We start from the raw sequence: 15874 nt of genomic DNA, 5'->3' as shown, positions 1-15874 counted from the left end.
AATGCCTTAGTATATATGGTCTTTTTGTTTTTTATTTAACACGCCTTACTATTCATGGTTGTATTTAAAATTAAAATAAAAAAAAAAAACGCCTTACTATACATGGTCTTTTATTTTTTATTTTATTTTTTTTAAACACGCCTTACTATACATGGTCGTTTTTAAAATAAAATAAAAAACACCTTAGCATACATGGTCTTTTTTTTTTTCTTTTTTTCTTTTTTATCACGCCTTATTTAAAAAACGACCATGTATAGTATACATGGTCGTTTTTAAAATAAAATAAAAAATGCCTTAGTATATATGGTCTTTTTGTTTTTTATTTAACACGCCTTACTATTCATGGTTGTATTTAAAATAAAAAAAAAAAAAAACGCCTTACTATACATGGTCTTTTATTTTTTATTTTATTTTTTTTTAACACGCCTTACTATACATGGTCGTTTTTAAAATAAAATAAAAAACGCCGTAGTATAGATGGTCTTTTTTTTTTCTTTTTCTTTTTTATCACGCCTTACTATACATGCTAGTTTTTACAATAAAATAAAAAACGCCTTAGCATACATGGTCTTTTTTTTTTCTTTTTATCACGCCTTACTATACATGGTCGTTTTTAAAATAAAATAAAAAACGCCTTAGTATACATGGTCTTTTTTTTTTTTTTTTTTTTTTAAACACGGCTTACTATACATGGTCATTTTAAAAATAAAATAAAATACAAAAATGCCTTAGTATAGATGGTCTTTTTTTTATTATCACGCCTTACTATACATGGTTGTTTTTTAAATAAAAATAAAAAACGCCTTAGTATAGATGGTCTTTTTTTTTTTTTTTTTTTTAAACACGCCTTACTATACATGGTCGTTTTTAAAATAAAATAAAAAATGCCTTAGTATAGATGGTCTTTTTTTTTTTTTTTTTTTTTAAACACGCCTTACTATACATGGCCTTTTTTTTTTTTTTTTTTTTTTTAAACACGCCTTACTATACATGGTCATTCTTAAAATAATCATAAAAAAGCCTTATTATAGATGGTCATTTTTTTTTTGTTTTCTTTTAAACACGCCTTACTACAATATTGAGTCTTTAGAATAAAAAAAATGTCTTACATGGTCGTTCTTAAAATAAAAAATGCCTCACTATACATGGCTTTTTTTTTTTTTTTTTTTTTTTTTTAAAAACACGCCTTGTTTAAAATAAAATAAAATAAAAAAATGCCTTACTATACATGGTCGTTTTTTTTCTAAATGCCCCACTATACATTTTTTGATAAAAAAAAAAAAAAAAACCTTAAAAAAAAACAAAACCTTAAAAAAAAAAGTCTTGACTATAAATGACTTTTTTTTTTTTTTTTTTTTTCAAAACACCTTATCATGGTCATTAAAATAAAAGCGCCTCACTGCACGTGGTCGTTTAAAAAAATTCCGTACAATACCAGGTTGTTAAAAAATAAACGCCCTACTATATATGGTCGTTTTTTGTTTGTTTTTAAACATCTCACTATGTATGGTCGTTAAAAATATGCCTTGGTCGATTAAAAAAAAATCCTGACTATAAATGGTCCTTTAAAAAAAAAAAAAAAAAACCCCAAAACCACCCATCTTAAAAAAATGATCGTTAAAAAAAAATAAATCCTGTATTATATTAAGTTTTTTTTTTTTTTTTTTTAATTAACTATTATTTATTATTAATTAATTATTTATTAATTACCATGGAGCCAACTAGCATAAACACTGGCTACCTGATTGGTTCTCAATGTTCAAACTTGTTTGTTTTTTCTTTTTTAATATCCGAGAGGGAAGATATGATGGCAATGCCCAGAGAGCACAAAACAGAAACAATACTAAACCCCAAAGTCATGTATGTACAGTTTAATGATAAAAGAATATTCAAATAAGCACGGCAGAGTGAGTAGTTGGACATTTAAAAAGAGACGTGTCTTGACAGAGACATCTTCGCTTGGATGAAAAGAAACACTTGGAAGATCGCTTTTGTGCCTTGATTGAGTTGCGTTTCGTCCCAGATGGTGAAGAGCCATCACGTGATGGTGGTCGTTCCACCTTTCAAGTTTCCTTGTACCTGCAAGAAGAAAACAGCGTTATCTGTTTGCAGGTCACAAAAGTGAGGACACCCCCTCAAATTTAATATCTTTTCACAGGAAAGCGCTCATAGTCATGTCAAAACCTTGGAAATGTATTGTTCCCTCAAAATACTGGCAACAAAACATCACTAAATAAAACATGAATCACTGTATACTACAGTTTTTATTATAAATATATTAAAAAAAAAGATTTACTTCATACAATAAATCATTTTGACATTTACATTAAAATTAATGAGTAAAATAAAAAATAAATAAAAAAAATAACCAAATAAAAAAATTTAAACAAATAATACAAATTAATTAATTAATAATTAACAAAAATATTTTCCATAAACGACTGAGTAATGCTGCATTGAGCGAATCACGGTATAATACAGTTTTTATTATTATAAATATAAAAAAAAAACGATATATTACAATTGACTGTATTTACTTTTCACAATAAATCATTTTGACATTTACATTAAAATTGAGGAAAAAATACCAAAATAACCAAATTAAAAAAAACAAACAAATAATGCAAATTAATTAATTAGTAATTAACATAAATTAAATTTTCCAAAAACCATTGAGTAACGCTGTCTTGAGCGAATCACTGTATAATACAATTTTTATTATAAATATCTAAAAAAAAAAAAAGACAAATTGCAATTGTTGCATTTACTTTTTCACAATAAATCATTTTGACATTTACATTAAAAGCAGTGAGTAAAATAAAAAAATAAAAATAAATAAATAATCAAATAAAAAAATGAAACAAATAATGCAAATTCATTAATAAATAATTAACATCAATAATATTTTCCAGAAATCATTGAGTAATGCTGCATTGAGTGACTCAAAAAAAAATTCTGCATTTACCGCGAGTGTGTCTGTATTGAATCTTAAATAAAACTCCCCCCCAAAGAAAAACAACCAGCTGGACGACTTCTTAACACTTTGCCGATTCTCACCCTCTGACTCTCGGGATGCGCCCGCACCAGCCCTGAGCTTCCTTGTAAACAAGCCTGGATAGAAACTGCGAAAAACAACAACAACAAGTCACAATGTTTGCATGCATTTGTATGCGTTGCTGCTCCGTTTGTTCTTTCTTACCAGACAGGCGAGCACGTCGGCGGAGATGAGCATGTAGAAGACGTTGTTCCAGCCCGACGGCGAAATGAGCCCGGCCAGCAGAGGGCCCAGCGCTGCCCCTGCGGAACGCCGCCAGCTTCACGTTAGCAACAATTTGACAACAACATGCTAACGCGCCGGAAGTCGGCGACCGCCTTACCGACTGATCCCGTCCCGTCGATGATGGCCGTCACCGTGGACAACGCCCTGGAGTTGCCTCTCAGACTCTCGTGTGTGCCCTTAAAAGAATAAAATAAAAATAATTTATACGCTACCTTCATATTGTCTGTAATTTTTTTTGGGGGGGATCAATTGATTAGCACTGGCTGAAATAAAAATAATTGGAGCTGAAACAAAGTATGTAAATAAAAACTAAACCGAGAACATATCACAATTTCAACCCGATAAAACAGTCAATCAAATCAAATCAACAGTAATGAAATAATTTCAAGTCTGACCAGGTCGGCAGATACAGCAGTGGTGATGAGGGCGTACGGTCCGTTGACAAGGCCGCCACAAACCAACAGCATTCCTAAGGAAATAACAATGACCAAAATGCGTCATTGTTGACGACTAATGGAAAGTTCGGCATTAAATTTTGCTTATCGAAGCCAAACTCACCAATTGTTGTGCCGAGGCTTCGTTGTCCGATGTGGTTATAGAGGAAAAGCTGAAGAGGGAGAGTTTGTATTTTAATGCATTTCCGTTAGCCCGTCGAATGGCATCTGTGGTGTTTTCATTCATTACATGGTTGACTTTTTAATAATAAAAAAAAGTCTTACTGTAGTCTACATCATAGCCTGTAAAAAAAAGCCTTACTATATATACCATTGATTTTTTTTTTAATAATAATAAAAAAAAAAAAGACTATATAATGGCTTTTTTTAATAATAAAAAAAAAAAAGCCTTAGTATACATCATGGCTATTTTTGTAATAAAAAAAAAGCCTTGCTATACATTATTGATTTTTTTTCCATTAAAAGCAAGTCTTACTGTACATGATTTAATTAAAATTTAATTTCATTTAATTAAAAAAAGGCTTACTAGAAATCATAGCTTTTTAATTAAAAAAAGGCCTTACTATACATCATGGGTTTTTTTTTTATTAAAAAAAAAAAAAGTCTTACTATACATCAAGAATTTTTTTTTTTTACTCATTAATTTTTAATGTAAATGTAAATGTCAAAATGATTTATTGTAAAAAAGTAAATGCAGTCAATAATTTATCTATTTTTTTAATATTTACAATAATATAATAATAATAATAATAATAATGCATTTTTTAAGTAACAATAAAAAAACCTTAGTATACTTTGTCTTTTTTAAATATTACAAAAGCCTTAGCCATCATGTTTTTTTTCAATAATAGAAAAAGCCTACTATACATAATTGATTTTTAAAATTTAAAACAAGTTTTACTATACATCATACATCATTTAATTTAAATTAAATTTCATGTAATAATAATAAATAAATAAAAAACTCCTTACTATTCATCATAGCTTTTTCACATCATGGCTTTTTTAATTAAAAGAAAAAGTCTTACTATAAATCATGCTCGTTTTTTTTTGTTTTTTTGTTTTTTTTTAATTAAAAAAAATACTTACTATGCATTCTGCCTTTTTTTAAATTAAAATAAAATAATTTAATTTTAAAAAGCCTTTTAAATAATAAAAAAAAGCCTTACTCTAAATCATGCTTTTTTTAAATTCACATTTAAATGTATTGAAATTGTGTAGGAGGCGTACAACTGAAAAATCCGTTTTCCAGTTTTCAGTCTTACCATGGGCGCGGCGGCGAGCAACATGACGCAACACGTGGTGGCTCTCCCGCCCGTGTAGTCGGACACGACGCCTGCCATGATGCCGCCTGATTAACGTAAAACACACAACATGAAGCGGCAAAACCCTCAAATCACAGTTAGGACGGCGAAAAAACAAAATGAACACAAAGTGAGAGCTTACCCACAATTCCTCCCACGTCAAAAAGTGTGGACATGTCTCCGGCTTCTTTGGCCTCAAAATGCGCTGAAAGACAAACACGCGTGAGTACGGGGCCTCGCGCGTGTGTACGACCCGTGCGACGTTGACCACTGACCGACGTTGGAGATGTAGAGCGGCAGCCAGTAGAGGAAGGTGTAGCTGACCAGCTTGGCGAAGAGCAGACACAGCGAGAACTCCACCACGCCCTGCGGGACGCCAACGCAAATTGGTGCCATTGCTCCTTTCAAAATGACATTTTTATTGCATTTTTCCTCCTCTAAAGTTGCTATTTGAATTGTGAACCTGGCAGTTTTTTTTTTTATTTGAGTAGACCTTGTTCCTCTTGCATCGATCCGATTTTGTATTATCACATCTTTGAACTGTCTCCTTTCATGCAGGTTTTTTATTCATTTGTCTTCATTCATTTCTTTTCAAGAAATTAAATAATTGATTAACTGGTTAGTGGATTAAAAAAAAAAAAAAAAGCAATATCGGGCTTTTATTGTGTAGGTATCGGGTACTCGTGGAGGCTGCTGATACGCAGCCACTAATACTTAAGGCAACAAACCAAATTTGACATTGAGTAAGTGATCCTCGGTTAGTAGTCGGCACGAGAATGTGGCAGTTTGGTGTCATCTGTGTCAGAAAGAAAAGTTTTGTTTACAAATTTTTGTTGTGCTATGCATCAAAAGTAGTACCGATACTCCATAACTGTGAGACTGAGTACTCAAAAAGTGAATACTCCTATTGGTATCAGTCTGGGGGGGAAAAAAATAGAGTGGTGTCAAACATCTTTAATTAGTTAGGATTAAGTTATGATTTAATTATAAATAATGCTAAAAATTGTAAACGATTAATTTTATTATTAAGTTAATCAATGTTATTAATACAAATATTAGTTATGATTTATTTATGATTTAATTATAAATAATGCTAAAAATGCAAACCATTCATTTCATTATTAAGTTAATCAATGTTATAAATACCCTAATTCATTTATTATTTTGTACTTAATTTTTATTAATTTAATAATGGTTTTATTCATTTATTGTAAATAATTAAAAATATGTACAGTATTACTAAAATAATTTCACATATGCAGTTAACGTTTTTAACATTAGATAATCAATAGGTTAATTAGTTAAATTATTTTTTAAAGAATACAATAAAACTGTAGTATGTGGGCTCCCCCTAGTGGTGCAATTAAGCTGCATTTGACTTTTTGCATTTTACACCTTTTTGGTTATAATCTCAATAAACCTTTATGCGCAATACGTTTAAATGTCATCGCTACTTAAGTTCTATATTAAAACCAAAATCTTACATTTAATGTTTAAGGGATACTTTACTTATTTAGCCATTTTTGGCAGTCAAACATTATTATTTTACCTATAATAAATGTGATATTTTCATTATTTTTCACATACAATTAGAACCTTTAAAAACACATTTTGCAACTTGCTGTCGACTGTGATTGGTTGCCTGAGCCCTTGTGATGTCATTTTCAGTCGACAGCAAGTTGCAAAATGTGTTTTTAAGGGTACTATTTGTATGTGAGAAATAATGAAAACATCAAATCCATTATAGACAAAATGTTAACTTTTTATTGCTATAATGGGCTAAATAAGTGAAGTATCCCGTTAATATTGTAACTGTATAATAATAATATGACTAAATAAAATGTAGTGTAAAGAAAGAAATATCTATTGTATAATAAACAAATGTTGATTTCCAAATGAAATTGAAAGTGAAAATCCCTCACGGGTATGCTGAGCGCTCCCCAGAAGCTGATGGCCTCGGCGTGTCCGTCGGCGGCGTCGGTCGGGTCGACGGCGACGGAACCGTTGGCCACGTGCGACGGACTCTGCAGGAGAGGCTCGGTCTCACCACTTTCCAAGTCAGTCTGACGCACGACACGACACGACACGACACACGCTAAGCTAGCTAGCTAGCATCATTGCTCGGTTGCAAGCCGTGCGGTTTCTCACATGATGCTGGGGAGGGCTGCAGTTGACGTCTTCGGGTTCTGGAAGGGATGGAGGACGGTCAGGTGGGAAGGACAAAAAGGGGAAGGCGGCGGTTTGGGGGCGGGGCAACTCACTCTCGACCAGGAAGAAGAAGCAGAGGACGCCGGTGGAGGCGATGATGAGGCCGGGCACGACGAAGGAGAGGCCCCACGCCGACGAGACAAAGACGCCGGCGATGAGCGAGCCCAGGATGTTTCCCACCGACGTGTGCGAGTTCCACACGCCCATGATGAAGCCGCGCCTGGCCACAGCCGCAACGCGCGTCACTCAACGCCACAGGACGACAGGGCGCGCAAAATCCTCAGTTTCAAACACGACTCTGAAAACCGAAACCTACTTTCCAGAAAGAATTTGAAAACCCAAGCCTATTTTGAGACCTTAATTTGAAACCCAATCCCTAACTTGAGACCCTAAACCTAATTTGACACCGTACTTTGAAGCCATAACTCTACTTAGAAATGCCACTTTGAAACCCAAGCCCTAGTTTTAAACGGTACTTTGCAACCCTTACTATAATTTAACACCCTACTTGGAAACCCTAATTCGATACCCTACTTTGAAACCCTAAACCTTGTTTTAAACTCTCTTTGGAAACCCTAACTCTAATGTGACACCATACTTTGAAACCATATTTTGAAGCTAACCCTAATTTGAAACCATGAACCTCAAATAGAAACCCGAGAGGGCCGTTTCCGCTAGTGGGAGGATTTTTATTTTTTATTTTTATTTTTTTTATTTTTTTAAATAACACCGTCACAATCCACCAGTGTAAAACAAAGTGTTTTTTGTTATTATGTAGTTATTTATTTATTTATTTATTTATTTTTTAAAGAATCCATCAGTGGGGAAAAAAAATATTTTGTTTTCGCCACTGGTGGATTCTTCTAAAAAAATAATATAAAATAAAATAAAATAAAATTAAAAAAAATAATAAAATAAAAAATAAAAAATAGTTTTTTTGTTTTTTTTGTTTTTTTTTTACTGGCGGGAATGGGGCTTCCATAAATTACAGTACCAGTACTTGGGAATTCTCACTATTCGGTTCACTTTTCCAAACATCGCGGCTATGCGGCAACACACTCAGCAAACATGGCCGGCGTGCGGCGACACGCTTGAAAAAGATCCTGCAACACATTCCACAAACATGGCTGACATGCACTTTAAATTATTTACCTGCAACTGTTAATTTAAGTGATACTACTACTAATAATAATAACTAGACTAAGTGCAATTTCTGGAGAAATTGAGTGGGAATGCTGAAAGCAAATTGAGAGATAAATTATGAAATGATAACTTCCTGGTTACTGGACAATGCGCTTTACCAAGTGTGTCACCGAGCAGTATCAGACACCTGGTAATGATGATAAATTATATATATATATGGAAGTGGGCGTGGAAAGTGATACTTAGAAAAAGTTCAATGTCTGTCCCATTGAAAATGAATGAGGAAAAGTTGATATTAAATGTTAAATTGTGCAAATACTGTAAGTAATGTGGAATCAGACGATATATATACCCTGGGAGGCGTGAATTTTTTAAGCTAGTTGAAATGTGAACAATGTAAATTGGAAGTATGATGTGGGAGTTGTGAGGCGGCAAAAAAGTGTGGAGAATAAAAATGCTTTAGCATTCCCACAATAATAGCAGAAATTCCCTATTGCTGGCTTAGCGGTACAAATGTGCTGAGCCTATTTTAGCAACAATGCCGGAATCTTGATGGCTAACGTACGACTTTGTAGCCACTTCACATCTTAAAATAAATGTCGTGTGCCTTTTGAACGGAACTTCCTCTCCGGCTCACTGGAACGCTGACTCAAGTCAACATTTGCTTTGCTTCCCCAATTTCCATCTTGCGAGGTGGAAAATTTCCGCACCTTTGCTTCAACTATTCCCTCAAGGTTAATTTCATGAAGGTGACTGACTGGAAAAGCAAGTGTGTTCATTCTGATGTGCGGCGCAGCGTGGCAATGCTTGGCTGCACTTCTAACAAGAAGTGCTTCGGCGCTCGGGGTGGGAATTTGTTAAGCCGGATCGCGGCGCACGCGGCGGAGACAATGCCGAGTCATCAGTAAGGGGGAGTGGGGTGGGGCTGTTGTTGTACTCACTTCCCCTTTCCGAACCAGTTGCCGACGCAGGCCACCACGGCCGGCCAGCCGGTCGTCTGCATCAACCCGTTGAACACCTGCGGGGGGTGGATACATGAGTGCAGAAAAAAAAACAGCCTTGTGACCCCACCGCCCCAGCTATGCACAGTGTGTATGATGGAGGACCAAATCTACCAAAATTAAAAACAAATTCATGAATAAGTAAATAAATAAAGGAATAAAAGTGAAAATAAAAACAGATATTAATAAATATAATTTAAAAATTAAATACAAAATATAAATTAAACAAAAACAAAAAATATATGTCCATAAATCATTAAATAAAACAAAAAAACAAAAAAAAACTAAATTAAAAACAAAATTCAAAAAATAAAAATACAAAAATAAATGTGGAAAAAATACAAAAATAAATCTATATATAGAATTAAATATCAGTCAATTTAAAAAAAACAACCTCTGCTCTCCCATGTATTACTTTCATGCTGCATACACTCTGGTCAGGACAAAATGTTATTCAAATGAGGGGGCGGTCCTAAGCGTGTCTTAGGTTGGACTGCGCCGTCGCAAACTACCTTTCAGTAGTCGATTGAGCGGGTCAGTGAACAAGGAAGTCTCGCCGGCTTGCATGGACAGCTCCAGCAATACACAACTATCTCATCCACTGTCACCACGACTTGTCGAGCAACTCAAGGTGCAAGGTGCCGCTAAGGACCGCCCCCTCATTTGAATAACACTTCGTATTGACAGAGCGTCTGCAGCATGAAATAAATAAATGTGAGAGCAGTGTTTTTATTTATTGATTGATATTTAATTCTATTTATATATAATTGCATTTATTTCCACATTTATTTTTATAATATCGTTTTTATTTTTATACATACATTATATATATATATATATATATATATATATATATATATATATATATATATATTTTTTTTTTTAATTTAATTCACTTTTATTCATGTATTTATTTATTAAATTTGTATACGTATTTGTATATTTATTTGAAGTGTGTGCGTGTGTCAACGTAATCCCTGACTTATGACTCCTGACTTGTGACTGCAGTCATGTGATTCAGCAGCCACAAGTTAGCTGACGAGTCATAACTCCGTGTTGGAATATACGGCATCCGCTTGCTGAAAGCGGGAACTCCAACCGGAACGCAAACACGCTGCGAGTGCGCGTACCTGGATGACGGCGTAGTAGCCCAAGGAATGGATGTTCCAGTAGAAGCCCAGGCCGAACAGACAGGTGAACAAGCCGCTCATCAGCATGCCAAAGCTCAGGTAGTAACGTAGCGGCAGGCGCTCCCCGAATATCCCACTGCGGACACGGACGCAACACATTTCGCGTCTGCTTTGCGCGCCTTCCTGACCGAGAAAGCGCAAATCGGACGCTACGCACCTGAAAAACATGCCGATGGCGTAGGCCACCAGGAAGGAGTTGTCCAACACCCCGAAGAGTGCCTTGTAGTTGTCCTGGTCTGGACACGGAACACAAAAGGAAAGGAATTGAAATATATTTATGCTAATTTCCGTTAGTTGTCTATGGTGAGTCATGTTATATATTACCATTAAACAAGCCAACTTTTGTTACATGATATTGTGGCTTGGATAAACATTTGGTTGTTTGAATATTATACACGAGTTCATTCAGTTTTTTTTTTTTTTAATGAGTCACTTTTACAGTAAACATCAGCTGTTGACGAATGTCAAAACAAACAGCTTGAAGCGAGCACGTTGGGCCTCTTATTTGGACAAATTGGTAAGCAAGTGAGAACAGGTGCTAAGGAATACTTGAAAAATTTTGTTTTTTAATGTTTAAATATATTTAAATGTGTCCCAAGGGCGCCATACAGTCTCTCTATATTGCAGATTTTCATAGTGGGAAGGTCTGGACCAGGGTTATAATAGTTTGATTTTATTTCATTTTGACTTTTTTTTATTCAATTAGTTTGATTTTTTTTTTTTTTTTTTACTAGAGCAGGTTTGTAAATGTAATTAATTTTTTTTTTTAAAGTTACATTTTAGTTTAGTTTTTAAAATTAGTTTTAGTATTAGCTTTAGTTTTCCAAATATACAGCATAGGGTGTCAGATGATTACAATTTTTAATCGTAATTAATCGCATGATTTCAATAGTTATCTCACGATTAATCGCAGTTTACATTTGTTCTAAATGTATCATGTTTTTTCCCCCCAAAGTTCCATCCTCTGGCTAACATAAAAACGAAAAAAGTGGGGGGAATTTTTTTTTAAAACTAATAGAAATATAGCCGCATCTTTTAGTCATTGATACATTCAAAAGTCAAAATTAAGAGTCAAAATTAAAAAGATGTACTGTAAAAAAAACGAGTGTAATATTGATTTGTACGGAGGTAATTTTTCTGCCACTAGATGGCATAATTGCATTTGTAAGACCTTGGTGACAGCTCAGTGCATTTTTCTTTTCTTATTAAGAGCTATCTAATCTTTAACATGAGGTAGCGTGTGAAATTCTGCACGTTTTTTAAATTGTAAAATACAACTTGACCCCAGTCTCCACAAATATATGCATTATTATTAGTGTTGTCAAAGTTAAAGCGTTAACTAATTAATTAATCACAAAAAATATCGCATTAATCATTGTATTGCCACAGATTAATCACACTATTAATTTTGACCGCAGATGATCCTTTTTAGCCAACAGTGGATGGTTACATTAAAGGTAGCTGTTGGAGTTTGAGCAATAAACATAACTACATGCATTAAAGCAAAGCATTTAATAAATGTTTACATATGCCGTAGGTCATTTTTCCCATCTTAAATTATGCAAATAATGAATTGATTAGAAAAAGCAGGATGAGCGTGTGCAGCGGGCAAAAATGTTGGGGAAAAAAAGCTTTTTTAAGTCAGTGATTAATCATGATTCATCAAAATTCTACAATGTGATTAATCTGATTAAAAAATGTAATCGTTTGACAGCTCTAATTATTATTATATTTATTACTGATAAATTTTGACGTGGACGTGTCTGCTGCGTTGCGACTGGCATTCCCCCAGTACAGACTTTCCAAGTAATTGTCGGTCATGAATTGTGTGTTAAAAAAAATTAGTGCCGTTAAAGGAACTTGAAATTAACTAAAAAATAACAAACTAATTTTGACACCCCTAATACAGAGTATTTGTCAAGCGTAAAATTAAAAAAAACAACTAAATATTGTGTCAAAAAAAAGTTAAGCAATCTACAATTTTCAAACAACTGTTTGACCTTCCTTCCTCTGTGAGGAAGTACTGCAACAGAAAAATAAATATTCTGTTTATTTTCCCGAAAACATTTTTTCAATTTTATTTTCAATTTTAGTTTGAGTAATTTTGTTAGCTTATGTGGTCTGGACACATCCATGGGCGTTCATCGCGCAAAACGTTTTAAACATTTTTGTTTGATGGTAAAATATGTTACGCAAAGATTAGGGATAGACCGATAATCGGCCGGGACCGATTATCGGCGCCGATATTTGTCATTTTGACAAATATCGGCATCGGCCATGTTTTGAATCTGAAGGCCGATAAAGCTCACTGAGCAGGGGATACTTGCGAACGTAGCGAATTTGGGGTTTTCATCAGGATTTGTAAGATGTTCGCAGTCAGTTTTTATTTGTCGTAAACACATTTGGAACATATTCACACAATTTTTCACCGGAAAAATCTTTTTGAAACGTTTTTACGAACCCTAACAAAAACCCCAAATGAGCTACATTCACATGAATTTGTTACTCAGTGAGAAATTATATATAGTTTGAAAGAATTCCCCCCCCTCCCCATTTTACTGCAAATGAATATCGGCTTGAAATATCGGTTATCGGCCAACTTGACTACAAATAATCTGTATCGGTATCGGCCTTGAAAAAACCATATCGGTCTATCACTAGCAAAGATGCTAACTTAGCGGCTCACTTACCAAAAGGAGACCAGTCGCACCACGTGACATTGTTGGTGATGTTCAAGTCGGCCGGACGGATGACGTTGCTGCAGTTCCTGTGGAGTTCGCTCTGGGAAAAAGACGGGACGGATGGATTGCGGGCGCGTTCACACAAATTTGTCCGACGCAACACAAACGCGGCCGACGCCGTAGCTTACCTTGACGATGCTGATGGGCTTCCGGGACAGGTGGTAGGCGGTGTAGAAGAGGAAGGTGAGCAGCAGGATGAAGCCGCGATACCTGCGGAAGAGGCGCGGATTGAATGAATGAGGTGGCGAAAGAAGGAAACGCAGATATGGCAAAAGCAAAAAAAAACAAAACGTTTTTCCAGCAGCACATTTTAGCTTCACGGGCCCAAAACATGAAACGGTGCTGCCAAAAACGTCTCAATTAACAAAAAGTCGGTCATCACCAAAATGAAGAAATTGTTCTGTGAACGAGCAACAGTTCAAATTTAACACCGCCTTAGACAGAAACGGCCTTGTTCCCATTTTTTTCCCCGTTTCTGCCATTCTGTGTTGAAAACAACAAGACAATGCAGTTAGCAAGAGCTCATGAAGCCTCTCAGCTGACACAGCAGTCTTTGTGAGCTATACATGGTTGCTCTCATGAATAACATTACGGATGTGCCAAAATACTAAAAATAAATAATTATATCATCTATTCTATATGCTAACTACAGCAAGGTCTGCCTGATATGGAATACAAAACATTTGAATGTTTTGCATTAGTTTGTTATTTTAGCACTTATTCAACTTCAACATAACATACAAAATGGCCCCTCAAAATGGGAATAACTTGTTAAAAAATACTTAATACATTCATCTGTATAACTAGGATGTTATGTAGTGTTTATTGGTCGTAAAACATTAAATGATAATATAATAATGTGAGGGGAAACTGCTCCCATTTGCACTATCAATTCTTCCATCCATCCATTTTCTTGACCGCTTATTCCTCACAAGGGTCACGGGGGGTGCTGGAGCCTATCTCAGCTGGCTTTGGGCATCTGGCGGGGTACACCCTGAACTAGTTGCCAGCCAAACGTAGATCAATTCTTAATAATCTGTTAAAAATGTTTTAATCCATCCATCCATTTTCTTAACCGCTTGCTCCTCACAAGGGTCGCCGGGGTGCTGGAGCCTATCCCAGCTGGCTTCGGGCAGTAGGCGGGATACACCCTGAACTGGTTGCCAGCCAATTGCAGGGAAATGTTTTAACATAAAATAAATAAAATATTCAAATGCATGGTAACTATGCAGTTATACAGGTTTAATTATTATATATATTATTATAATTTATGGGGAAAACTCCCATTTTGTTCACGCTTCCTTTAGCGAAACTGCAATACAAAAAAATTGATTGATCCACGTTTCGTCATTCATTAACTGTAATGTCCTCAAGTCAGGTGAACCGAAATGTTTTTCGAGCTATAAAAGCCGCAAACGAGCACACGAGCCGCCGGTAGCTCTATTGATCCAAGCTTATCGATTCGGTAAAGGTTAAATCACTGACGTAAGGTGAGAAACGCGGAAAAAATAGTAAATTTCTTCACGGAGTCTGGTGCGGTGGGGCTATCACGACGGCAAAGTAAATAAAACCCTGAGGGCGAGCACAAGATATGACAAACAAGTTTATTAATTAAACATAAATGACGCATTGTTTTTACTGACGTATTGATTGCGCATATTGATGTGGTTAGTCAAATCATTCACCGCCCCGAGGAGAGATAAGATGAGAAGGCCAAGTCGTCCTTTTTCTCTCAACACTGTGGCAGCGAGTGCGACCTTCACTGTACTCTGAAAAAGTATGGAAAACAACCTTACCCGTCATTGTTTTCGTGAACTTACCAGCTATCTCGAGAGAAGGATGTGATAAGCCGAATGCCGGGGGCCAGGGATGCCTTCATGGTCGATGAAAAACGTCGTCAGGAGTTTCAAAAAAAAAAAAAAAAAAAAAAAAACATTCAAACGTTTCTTCCAGTCATAATGAAAAAAGTAGGCGAGACCCTGAAGGCACCACTGAGGTCGACGAACTGCTTATTAGCGTGTCGTTACGGCGATTGTTGCGCTCATGAACGATGAATTATTCGGTAATAAAAATTAAAAACGTGCTTACTTGTTTAGCTATTCTTTCACAAAAACCGACATTTAAGGCACTGATTGGAGAGGGGAACTGATGCTAACTGCTGCCGGAGGACAGCAGAGGCCACTGGGCTTCCTGGTGGGATTCAAGGTCCGCCAACATCCAGACGTTCTCCATAGTGGCCGAGTTTAAATAAGAGTCAGCCCGACCTCCGGAAGAATTCCAACGGATGCGAAAAAAAAACTCACAAAGTGGACGTGCGCTAGCGAGGAGCGATTATTAATAGCGAGAGGTTGGTTATTCCTTAAGATTTTCCAGACGGAACGTCACCGACTACACGTGATCGGGGGATGACCTCACAACGAAACAGGAAGTAGTCAGGTCGCGAACTATTAAAAAAATAAAATAGAAAAATAGAAACTATTTCAACAAACGTGATTGAAAAAAACTAATAAACCCCATGAAACGATGATGATTAATAATAATAATGATACTAA

At 35.3% G+C, this 15874-nt stretch overlaps 1 protein-coding gene across 2 annotated transcripts; it reads right to left on the bottom strand.

Annotated features, from left to right (window-relative positions):
- Positions 1–1856: 1856 nt before the first annotated feature.
- slc37a2 (solute carrier family 37 member 2) lies at positions 1857–15731 on the bottom strand. Of its 2 annotated transcripts, none has more exons than XM_077505380.1 (18): positions 15143–15731; positions 13451–13532; positions 13272–13362; positions 10739–10817; positions 10522–10657; positions 9332–9408; positions 7301–7467; positions 7188–7225; positions 6962–7102; positions 5315–5405; positions 5182–5244; positions 5001–5086; positions 3839–3887; positions 3676–3749; positions 3378–3456; positions 3200–3297; positions 3058–3122; positions 1857–2079 (listed from the first exon to the last, which is right to left on the bottom strand). In XM_077505380.1, exons 1-18 carry the CDS (start codon positions 15199–15201, stop codon positions 2064–2066), a joined length of 1491 nt encoding a protein of 496 aa, XP_077361506.1. In that variant the 5' UTR covers positions 15202–15731; the 3' UTR covers positions 1857–2063. The 2 variants fall into 2 exon arrangements, with proteins under 2 accessions (XP_077361506.1, XP_077361507.1); XM_077505381.1 differs by having other exon boundaries at positions 6962–7063.
- Positions 15732–15874: the final 143 nt, after the last annotated feature.

Source organism: Festucalex cinctus, chromosome 18 (assembly GCF_051991245.1).
Source record: "Festucalex cinctus isolate MCC-2025b chromosome 18, RoL_Fcin_1.0, whole genome shotgun sequence".
Lineage (NCBI taxonomy): Eukaryota > Metazoa > Chordata > Actinopteri > Syngnathiformes > Syngnathidae > Festucalex > Festucalex cinctus.
The sequence above is the reverse complement of the archived record's forward strand: the minus strand, read 5'-3'. Positions and strand labels throughout refer to the sequence as shown.

Excerpts from the sequence above, each read along its gene's own strand:
- slc37a2 (XM_077505380.1), bottom strand. The coding sequence starts at position 15,201 with ATGAAGGCATCCCTGGCCCCCGGCATTCGGCTTATCACATCCTTCTCT. Across the intron at positions 5,245-5,314 it reads GCTCTACATCTCCAACGTCG|CGCATTTTGAGGCCAAAGAA; the intron begins GTCAGTGGTCAA and ends TTTGTCTTTCAG. Across the intron at positions 3,457-3,675 it reads CTGCTGTATCTGCCGACCTG|GGCACACACGAGAGTCTGAG; the intron begins GTCAGACTTGAA and ends TATTCTTTTAAG.